The sequence below is a fragment of the Vanessa atalanta genome, chromosome 28 (assembly GCF_905147765.1).
Source record: "Vanessa atalanta chromosome 28, ilVanAtal1.2, whole genome shotgun sequence".
Lineage (NCBI taxonomy): Eukaryota > Metazoa > Arthropoda > Insecta > Lepidoptera > Nymphalidae > Vanessa > Vanessa atalanta.
Genome location: NC_061898.1, coordinates 4,645,988 through 4,658,065, shown reverse-complemented (window position 1 = coordinate 4,658,065; position 12,078 = coordinate 4,645,988). Strand labels below are relative to the sequence as shown.

Below are 12,078 nucleotides of genomic sequence, written 5' to 3'. Positions count from 1 at the left end.
CTCCAAAATCAATTTTATTTTATAGTTTAGAAAGTACTTAATATGTATTGAAGCTTTCTCTTTTCTCTTTCGATATTAATGCATATACTTAAAAAATTTTAAAGTTAAATATAGTTATAAATTATAATTAATTTTATATTTTCAAATATTCTTGTAAGAATTTTTATTTCGAAACAATATTTATTTCAAAATCAATAACTTTTTACTTTATTTAGTGCTGTTATATGGTAACATTCTACGAATCTGTCATTTCATTTCCTTCGAAGAACGAATAGAGGCCCCGGGAAAAGTAGGTCGTCAGTATTGATTTTTACCTAATATTCGACAAACAAAGACGTAACCCTGCCTGTGTGAAAATAAATACAACCTCGCGCAGTCTCGTCGAAGAAGAACGTGCACAATGCCAGTAAGTGATCTCAATGAGTTACTATATCATGTGATTTCCGGAAATCGTGTAAGATTTCATAATTCATCATTTCCTTTTTGTAGGTAGGTATTCATATTACATTCTCATTGGAATTTGCAAATTTTGATTACGTGGTTAAATCGATAACGCTGCATAGATTGTTTAAAGAGTTTATAGTTAAACATTTAAAAATCAATACGATAAGAAGCGCTTTCAATTTTTCGTGAGTCACGTTAAATTCATGTCAGGGTCATGTCTAGTACGTCGTTCAACTACGCAATAGGCGCCAAGAGGGCACGTGTGGCTTGTCTTTTATACATTTTCATGTAATTATAACGCTAGGACGCGGAGCTGGGCGCGCCTACGGTCGAGAATGTTCGAGTGGTGGTGCGCGTGCGTCCTATGGACCAGAAGGAAAAACTTGATGGGGCGTATAACTGCGTATCAGTAGACTCCGTGAACAGCACGATTGCAGTTACCAGGAATAACGTGAGCCCGCCGGAGCCGCCGCGCATCTACGCTTACGATGCAGTCTTCGACAGTAACACCTCCCAGGTAAATATATATGTATATATATGTGTGTGTGCTTGGATATAGTAATATCTCAACACGTCATACGTTTATCAACCCTCGTAGCTATCAGTATTGCGTTCGACACGTCGCGGTTTAATTCTCAAATGTTTTATAACTCGACAATGAAATCAACGGATTCTTTTTTTTTTAAATGTAGATTCTAATAAGACAAATGAAAATTTTGACGGTGCTTAATTTGGTTCAATTAATTTAAATGAAAATAATAATAATAATTCGATGGATAAATAAATAAAAAATGACTTTTCTTAATATTAACTTGTGATTAAATTTTATAATTTTCTATAAATTTTCAAATAAATAAATATATATATATATATGAGTAGTTATAAGTTCTATAAGAAGAGATGGGAAACAAAGCAGTATGCAGAAGAAAGAAGACAATAATTAGACCTGCCCGTCATTTGGCTCGACTGACGCTGATATAGACTTCAGTCTTGTCGAATGGTGGGTGGGTTTTGTTATTAATCATCATTACGAAGAGAAGCAAGAAGACTTCCTAAATATGACATGCCTACATTATTTCACACAAAGAAAATCCTTTTAAATTTAAAATTAAATAGTTTGCTACTATTTCAAGATTTTTTACTATTTATTTTTATTAGATATAACTTGTTTTATGCCAGCTTAAGATTAATTTAAAAGGCAATGCATAGAATTATTTGTCATTACTTTGCTACTAAATAAATAAAAAAATATTTAAATTTTTTTTAACAAATTCCAATATATTTCTCTAACATTAATCACTGTCTATGTTTATCAAGACAAAGCATATGAGTGTATTAGTAAAGTTTTGTGTTCATATATATTTAGACCAATGAGATCACCTATTGTCGCCGTATCTATGACGTCACGGAAACCAATATGGCCGACGGTCTTTAGGCGGTAATTTTCGTGTTAAATTTCCCCGGTGAATTGTTTAGTAATGTCAATTTTGTAATTTAACCTTGGGATTGGGCAAGAGCTGAAGAGAAACTTATTGACGTAACATTCCAGTGCATCTTGCTGCGGGCTTGCCCGTGATGCAAGACAGCCTGCCTGTGCCCAATGCATTGGGAATGTTTGGTCAAATGTCTACTGAAGAGAAGATTTTTGGAAGATAATTGTTTTTATAACATGTTATGTCATTGTTTGTAATTTTAACTGTGTTCTGAAGGGGCATTTATATGTGTTTGCATGTTTTTTTTTTTCACCACAAACCGTCTTATTATTCTATCACATATCTATACATAATATACACATAAGTAGGATCTTGTACCTTCTTTAACATATGTGTTAATTGTATGCAAGAAAAGTAGGTCATTTAAAAAAGGCCTAATTTTTTTAAATATTTTTTATGTATATTTGTTTTTTTATATTAAAAATAGTTATAATATATAATATATACACACACATTAAGATATGGAGTATACAGTACTACTAGCATATGTGTAAAATTCATATAAGTATCTCTCCCTTTATAGGTAAAATTATCAAATATAATTTCCTACTGTATGGTCATGTTATGACATAATATGTTCCAAATTTGATCTTTGTAGAATTAGTTTTTTTAGATTAGAGTGAATACATGAATTAATAATTTCTTGGTCTCCTATTGCGAATGTTTATGTTACTCAGTATTGTTTAATTTTAATTAATAAAATTATAAAGACTTGTCTTTATAATTTTATCGTTTGTATTTTACTTTTAAAGTGGAGTTTTGATTAGTAGTAAAGTAGATTTTTTTTTTTTTCGATTCACTGACCGTTGACTCGTGCATTTTAGGGTTTTACAAAAAAAAAGCGGTATAAAGCGGTTTTTAATAAATATATTCGTTATACGTAAATATTATTTATTTTGTATTAATTCTTACGGGTTTTTATAAGTTCAAGGGGATTTCGAAGTAAAATCAAGAATTCGTTATATTGAGATTACACTGTATGACTTTCAGCTATCACATCAATACTATGTATTATACATCTTATAATGTTATGTAGGCATGATCTACTTTACAGGAAAAATGCCATTGCTTTGCTATAGCAGATCATATTGAATTTAAGGTAATAATTAGATAATATTTTACAATGAGCGAGTAAAATACAATTTATATGGCCTAAGAGAGTGAAAATTGCTACAAACCTTAACTTTTAAAATTTAGACTAAATGATTATGATTAAATAATTTTATTGCGTATCAATTAAATATAAAAATACTATTACTATATATATATTTAACTATTTTTTTATAAGCTAAATATAGATAACAATTAATAATTATTTTATTCTAACAAGACTGTAATGGATTCTAGTTTGAATAGGATAATAAATTTAAAACATATTTTTCCATGTTTGATATGACTTTATTTTCTTATTTGTCTGACTGCGATTTTCCTTAGCTCGAATATAAAAAATATTAAAAAAAAGAAGTTAGTTTTTTGTTACGTATGCAAGTACATATTTAGTTGCATTGCAGTCTTACATAGTAGAGATTATTACAATTTATTGTATATAGTCTAAAAGTATAAGTAAATATATGTTATATTAAAACGTATTCTTGACATATATATAACATACATGATAGAACGAATAAATCTATAACGTAGTTCTTTGTTTTATACTATGTAGTAATGCGTATAATACGCTGTAGAACATAAACAAGATGGCGTCTTTGCGTTGCGCGCGCAATCTGTAGGTACAACGATGGCGTGTTCTACTTATTTGAAGGCGAAGCGGAAAGGGCGGAAAAAATATATTTTCGTCTGGTGCATTATATAATGCTAATTCGAACATTTGAAGCTTTCTATCAATATCATTTATTTTAATAACGAAAACATTTACGTAAATCAATTAAATTTTCGCTGGAAAATATTAAGTGTGAAACAAAATGGCGAATCATGAGTTCGATTTAAAATACATATTAATAATAAAAGCAAGGGCAAAACAGTTCAGTATCTTTTCTCATTTGTTTGTTGATCGTTTTTTTTTGATTAATAGTGATTACAACTTTAGTATTTCTAAATAGTATAAAACAAAGTCGCTTCCCTCCGTGTGTACGCTTAGATCTTTGAAAGCACGCAACGGATTTTAATGAGGTTTCTGTCAAAAGAGTAAAAAATGATTCAAGAGGGAGGTTTATATGTATAATACATGTATTTTATAGTAGAGAAAAGCTGAAAATTAAAACTTTCCTATCTGAAAAAAAAGGTATATAATTACTTTGTTTGTTCTTAAATCTAAGCGTTGTATATAGACCCATATTGTATCGTATAAAGCCGAGACAGATAGTTTTAAATTCGAAAAAAATATATATTCGAAACGTGCATTTTAATATGTATATATTTTATTTAATATACAATAATTTTTATTTGAACGATCCATACCGTTTGATGTGGTACGGTAGACGAGGGATATAACGCTAATTCTCAAGGTCGCATTGGGTTGGCGCTTAATATTTCTTAGAACGCCAATATTTGACAAGCGTTGAACCTACCATCGCGGCCATTTCTTTGCTCCATAAATGTCATAAAAATTAACATAATAATATACGTTTCTATAAACAATTTGTAATGTAAAACTGTGTATACGTTTCCGTATTATAACCCTTATCTCTGTAGATATGCAATTATCAATATACAGCGCGCTATGACACGGTTTTTAAACGTGTATGTAGTTCATTGTTCAACTAGTCACGCCGTTCGGGTTTAATTGTCATTGCTGATATTTTAAATGCGTTTGTTTGTTCGTTCGGTACGCTTTCACGTTTAAATGTTACATCGTAATATTTAGTTTTGACTAAATGTATTGTTGAAGTTAAATTTATATAAAACTAGCTGATCCTGTGGCTTTACACGCGTGAAATTAATTAAAGTTTACGTATAGCACAGAAGCCGTCCCATTTAATGCCCTCGAGGGGTGAATTAAAAAAGTAGCCTTTGTCGTACTCCGAGACTCGAAACTATATCCATAATAAATTTAATCCAAATAAGCGGGTTTATCATGAAAAGGTGACAGAGATATTTTTGCATTTATAATATCAGTATATATCGTCGTGATTTGAAACTCGATAAAATAAAAATTAAGTTAGATACACTACCAAAGCGTGTGCTCACACACAACGATTAGTCGATTCATATAAAAATCGAAATGTTTTTTTTTTTTATTTCCTTAGTAGGCAAAGATCTTTATTAGTAATGTCTTTCAAAGCGAACAGTTTATAGAAAAATTTAATTAATTATTTTAATTTTTGTAATTCTTATTTAGGGCCTACAAGCGTTAGTGGTCTATGTTAGTTATCGGATTATGTATGATATTTTTTTACGTATTATATATTTATAATTGTACAATGATAAGACACAGTCAAAAATACATACAGATTAAAATATATGTATGTTGTAACTTGTAAGTAATCATGCCAATATATAAAAGTATACTGCTTAAACTTTTTTTTTTACTTGTTTGGCAAAGGTAGTTAATTTTTTTTTAATTCAATAAATTTAAATGAAACAAGCAAATATCTTAAACGGAAATATTTAATACAATAATTAGAAAATATCTTTTCATACTAGAATGGCACTAATAGACCGATGTTAATATTTTTCTTTTTTTTTTATTTAATCTTTGTAGTTCTTTAGTTGTCAACCATTATCATGGTCAAGGTCCTAAGCATACGATTTTGTGCGAATAATGTGTGTTTTTCAAATGGGCAATTGTTACTCGCGGTTTCGCATTGTTTGGATCGGTAGGTTTTCGTTATATTTATATTATATTCATCAAATTCGGTTCAGTAATTTGGCCGTGTGCAACAGGCAGAAAGAATTCCATGCAGGACAATGTAATTGTATTTAATATCTAGCTCTGCCCGCGACTTCGTGCGCGTCAAAAAATTCTTTTTGTAGCCTAAGTTACTCCTTATTACATCAGCTATCTACCAGTAAAAGTCCCGTCAGAATCGGCCCAGCCGTTCCAGATGAGTCGGAACAAACAGACACAAATTAAAAAGGATGTTGGAAAGAGAATTACTACTGAGTTCCTAGCCGGTTCCTTACAGTAGAATTTAATTTCCGAACCGGTAGCTTTAAATTTTATTTAATCGTGTAACTATTCAAAACTGATCGCTAAAGCCTACTTGATTGAAGTATTTTGGTTTGATTTAATCCTGGGCTTAACGCGTTTTTAATAAACTCCTCAGCCTCTATAAATGCATTTGCAGCGGTAAAGCGCTCAATATTAATTCTTAAATCGATGTTAAATAAATCTTAGAGTTTCAAGTGTGCTTTAATTTAGCACTTTATGCGATAAATGTAGGACGCATCGATGCTCTTAACATTCCTTTGAAATTTAACGAATGATTTGTCGTTACGAAACTGATGATGAAAGGGGGCAGCTGTATCTCTTCGTCTCTTTCGCACATTCGGATGCGGATATAAATAAATTAACCAGGGGAACTATTTTCGAAGTTATTTATTCGAAACACGATTTTGATGTGAAAATTACGCTTTAATTTATATGACGCTTTGTATATAATAAAGTCCCACTGTTGGGCTAAAGCTCAGGTGTCAGGTGTTCTATGTCTTTTTCTGTACCACTGAAAACATATACTCTATTCTAACCATAAGAGGAGAAAAGCCAAATAAACAACATTTGACCGCAAATTGACGCGATATCATTAATCGAGAGCTTGATTAATCTATGATATTCACAATGGATTTACGAAAAAATTGCGTTTTGAACGTCGACGAAACTGTTATCGCAATTTTGGAAGTAAAATTAAAGTGGATACAAGTAGTTAAGTGCAATAGTGTTGTATTATAAATAAAGATATATTAATCATAAACTCTCAGTAGTGCACAATATAGCTGAGTTATTAGCGAATCGCATGAAATACGTAAATCTAAGGTTTGTTTATATTTTTTCCTACTTCCATTGGAATAGTTTATATATAAGTAATTTCATGATGATCAGTTACGTAGTTAAGACATGAAAACGGAACAAATATACAATCACGTTTGTATTTATACCAAAGTAGTTTTGTGCCTCGACTTCGTCCGCACATTTGGAAGTAGGTTATAGGTATAAAAAATAACCAATGTCTTGGAGCTTAAGCAGGCTTCGTACAAAATTTCATCAAAATCGGTTCAGTAACAGACAGACAGAGTTACCTTCTGATAATTATAATATAATAAAAAATAATCGGCTTTACCCGCGCGAAATCTTATTAAACTTAACCGATAGCACACAAATCGTCACGCCCCATTTTTACCCCTTCGAGGTGAATTAAAAAATGTTGATGTCCTTCCCCGGGACTCGAACTATGTCCATAAAAAATTCCATCTAAATCAGTTCAGCAGTTTAATCGTGAATCGGTAACAGACAGATTTACCTTCACTCACTTTTGTATCGTAATTTTGGAAGAATTGTATTCCAATGTAAATAAAGAAAAACCAAGAAAAATATGTACAATATAGCGAAGGTTTCGGCGTTTCCGGGCCTCTCCGAAAATGGGAGGGGTGGACGCGCCGTTTAGTAAAATGGCTAGGCTGTTATACGAATGGCTAATTAAGCAAGTTGCCTGCGACACGTATACCGGCTGATATCGTAGATTTGATCGTGTTTCGTACTATATCGTACAGAATACCTACTTTAGTCTTCTATGAAAACTGTTTACAAATAGAATATTCCTGTGCGTTCTAATTTAATGGCGTGACGTCATAACGTTGCATCAAGGCCGCAGAAATCATCAGATTTTAATGACTATTTTTTTAATAATTTACTTAATAAAAAAATACAAATTGCTAAGATCTTTTGATGTAAGGAATGGTTAATATTCCTTACAGCGCCATTGTTTATGGGTGGTGGTGACCACTTACCACCAGGTGGCCCCTTTGCTCTGAACCTAATAGATTTACGTTTAATAAATCCTACATAATAAACTTATTATTATTATTATTAAACGTTTTCCACATTGTTGACTTAAATAAAATACGTAACCGAAAACGAAATAGATCAACATTGCACAATGCAAGTTTTTCAGCGAAAGTATGAATTGTATAAAATTAAGCAAATTTCAGTACCCATCTGTGTGAGCTTCCATTGGAGCTCGCGAGACAAGATGGCGTCCAGACCATATTGATTTTATTGTACATACTCTGTGGGATAGAGCTGCTCTTTGTATTCGATTAGTTATTTACAAATTGCTTGTTATTAAATAAATATATATTTTTTACGAGTTCATTAATAAGATTATTGTAAAACGAGACTATAACATTTTAAGTAGTATTTTAAATATCTCAAATCAAACCAAATAAAATACTCTTTATTGTACTCAAATAGAAATTTAATTCATACCCCTTTTTTATATTACGAAAACATTTTTATTATATTTTACTTTATTATTAAGTACTAAAATTAAAAAATATGTATGACACAATATTTTTTTTTATTTTAAATGTCGTCGAAGGTACGATAGGTAAGGCCAGTTTAATGATGAATGAAAACGTTTTTATACTATTGGCGGATATAGGCTAAAGATACCATTAACTTTGAGATTTACATTTTTATATTATTTATGTCTATAATTACACTGGCTTATTCACCCTTCGAACAGGAACATATCGACACAACAAATGATGATAGAAAACTAATCAGATGTTACCTACACATTGGTCCATTATGGGTTAGTCAATTTTTTTTTTACCTTGACAAAGATAAATTCAGGTATTCCATGAGTGAGATTTTTTTTTTTATTTTCATTTTATAAAGTAGGTAGGTACGTGAATAAAGTATAGTTTCATATATATTTATACTTTGTTGTTAAACACTACAAAATACACATAAACTACAGAAAATATTAGTAAATGCACTATGCTTAGGATTTATACATTGCCATTTTTGCCGTTTTTGTCAATTTCGAAAATACGATGTCAATTAAAGTTGTGCTAAATGGGATGGGCGTGGTCGTCTAAAATTTAGCCGACCTCGAAAAGAAAGAGGTTATATGTTTATTTTTTTATAGTTTATTCATACATATATCTTCTATTATAGAGCGATTTTCCTTTGAGGACATTAATATATTTTTAAATAAATATTTGTATGCCAACCACAAGAGTGAAGACAAACAAACAACTTCGACCTTGAATCGACGCGATATCATTGGTCGATCTCAAATCTATGATATTCACTATGAATTCCCGAAACAAATGCGTTCTGCATGGCGGCGAAGTTGCTATCGGAAATTTGGAAGTAAAATGAAAGAGGAGATAAGTATAATTATAAATAAAGATACATTAATCAAGAACTGTTCGCGGTTAAATGGGGGTTTTTTTATGATGTTATCGGTAGGCGGACGAGCAAATAGGTCACCTGATGGTATGCCCATACACAATGGCGCTGTAAGAAATATTAACCATTCCTTACATCACCAATGCGCCACCAACTTTGGGAACTGAGATGTTGTGTCCCTTGTGCTAGTTACACTGGCTCACTCACCCTTCAAACCGGAACACAATACTAAGTACTGCTGTATGTTTGATTAATTTCGCGCGGGTACAGCAGGCTCAGCTAGTATGTGATATACAAACACATATGCTAAATTAGTCTTGACCGATTTCGGCGAAAGCGGTCAATCTCAAGGTAGACCAACGCAGGACATATAGTGCTCAAGTGTGTCCGAAAACAGAGCACACTTTGAATACCCTTATTAGGTACATGGGCTGGGTGTCATTTTAACCCCACGTCGTCTGAGTGAGGATTTTTATTGACATTAGCTAGCGAGTTACCCCAGCTATGTCTTAGGGTGCCTAAATAATTATATATCACATTATATTTTACATGAAATTACTGTTTTAATGAATTATTTAATAATTTGTTTAAAATTTAATTCGTATTTTTTTATGTGGCGTAATATTTAAGACTCTGGACAAATACGTTTTTTTTTTTTTGGAAGTTTGAGGCATCAGAGGTTTCAGCTAGGTGGGCAAGGGTCCCTGTGCATAGGAACAGAATCGGGCCTTCACCCCCCTCTTTAATTTATATTGCGCTTCAAAATTATAGTTAAGAAAAAAAGCGCTGGTGCACTGCACCTGGCAGGAAGACAGTTACGCCACTGGGTACGGACTGTTAAAGTCTGGAATACCAGACCTCCGTATTCCCCACCACCAACAATGTTCAAGTCTAGAATTAATAGGCATCTTTTAGGAAAGCGCGCTCCACCTTAGGGGGGAGATAACTTTCTAGATACAGCCTTAGCTAGATCACATATTTAAAAAAAAAGATCTGTCACGTGAAATAACGATTAACGATAAAGATTGAGAAATATATTTGAATTTATTTATGTCTCCCCGATCTAGTAAAGTTATACCAGGTATGCGGATTTTTTTGTTAAACAGTGATTACGATCGACAACAGGACGAACGATAAGGTGTTAATTTGTTATCATCAATGTCAATTATAATTTATATTATTATAAAATGATTGTATAATCTTATCTAATAAGGGAGGGGTTTTTTTTATATACATAACAATACTAGCTGCGGATCCGACTTCGTACGGGTGTATTAAGAAGTTTAATGTATTTTTTGGAACCAAGTTTTTTTAATTAGGATAGTGTAATGGCAGAATTCGTGACGTAAGGGAAAAGTGTGCTCTAGGAGATCTTCTTTCTCTTTCTATCATCCTCGAGGAAAGCCAGTTGTCAAGCTGTGATTTGACAAATTATTCATATGAGACTTATTCAGCCAAGACGTTTACTCAGAACTACTCTAAGGGGAAAGTGTGTTCTAGGTGACCTTCTATCTATCTATCTATCTCTCTCTCTCTCTCTCTCTCTGTATCTTTTTGTTATATGGTTTAAAATAACATTATTTAAAGTTTTGTGTTATTGTTTTAATACAAACGGGTTTTTTATAAAAAAAAAATTTGTTAAACACTCTCACACACACTACTCAATTTTTGTTATTGGGTATGTTATTTAATACATAATCACTACATAGTATAAAACAAAGACGCTTATCGCCGTCTGTTCCTGTGTATGAGATCTTTAAAATTACACAACGGATTTTGATGCAGTTCTTTTCAATAGATAGATTGATTCAAGCGGAAGGTTTATATGTATAATACATGCACAATATAGTAGAGAAACACTGACAATTTTAGAGGTTTCTAATGTGATGTCGTAAATAAACAAATTAATTTGAGCTTACTTTGCAAATGCTGACTGAACCCTATGAGATAGATCAAAATAATGTACTACAGTATTGTACACCTTAAAAAGGTCTTCATAAAAGCCCTGCACGGTATATGTTTTTTCTGAGGCATTAGCATTAGCAGCCTGTAAATTTTCCCACTGCTGGGCTAAAGGCCTCCTCTCCCTTTGAGGAGAAGATTTGGAGCATATTCCACCACGCTGCTCCAATGCGGGTTGGCGGAATACACATGTGGCAGAATTTCGTTGAAATTAGACACATGCAGGTTTCCTCACGATGTTTTCTGTTTTCTGTCATGTCTCGCCGAGCACGAGATGAATTATAAACACAAATTAAGCACATGAAAATTCAGTGGTGCCTGCCTGGGTTTGAACCCGAAATCATCGGTTAAGATGCACGCGTTTCAAACCACTGGGCCATCTCTCCATTTTCTGAGGGACAACCCATAATAACCATTTTTTACCTTCTCTTTACAAGAAATAATGGCTTATTTTCGAAGCGATTTTAAGCAATACAGCATTAATCCTTATCCAATTAAGTACCTTAAACACATTGTGCATTTAATATAGATCAATATGGCCCTTTACAGCGTGTGATTTAAATGAATATTTTCGAAGATATTACAGATTTAAAACTCAGGGACATAGCGGTTTGTATTGTCTAACGACTGAAAAACTGTGAACGTTGTGAGACATTCTGTAGTATATTTAGTATCGGCATTGCGCCCGTGTCGCTGGCACATTATATATGTATGTATAATGAAAGCGACTTCGTTCCAAAGGGGGTACCACCAGACATTTCTTTTTTTTTTTTATTAAATACTTGGAACCCGTTCGCAATACAACTTACTAAGCCCAATCTGAAACATCCGAGCGACCATTTTAAACTCTTCAGTAAGAGTTCA

General features: G+C 32.3%; 1 protein-coding gene across 2 annotated transcripts in view; it reads left to right on the top strand.

Moving 5' to 3' along the window:
* The first annotated feature begins 267 nt into the window (after positions 1-267).
* LOC125074844 (kinesin-like protein KIF3A) overlaps positions 268-12,078 on the top strand; it is a 30,951-nt gene continuing 19,140 nt past the window's right edge. For both annotated transcript variants that reach the window (XM_047686300.1, XM_047686301.1), the window contains exons 1-2: positions 268-406; positions 749-961. In XM_047686300.1, coding sequence (XP_047542256.1) covers positions 401-406; positions 749-961 — 219 coding nt within the window. In that variant the 5' untranslated portion in view covers positions 268-400. The remainder of the gene's footprint in view (positions 407-748; positions 962-12,078) is intronic.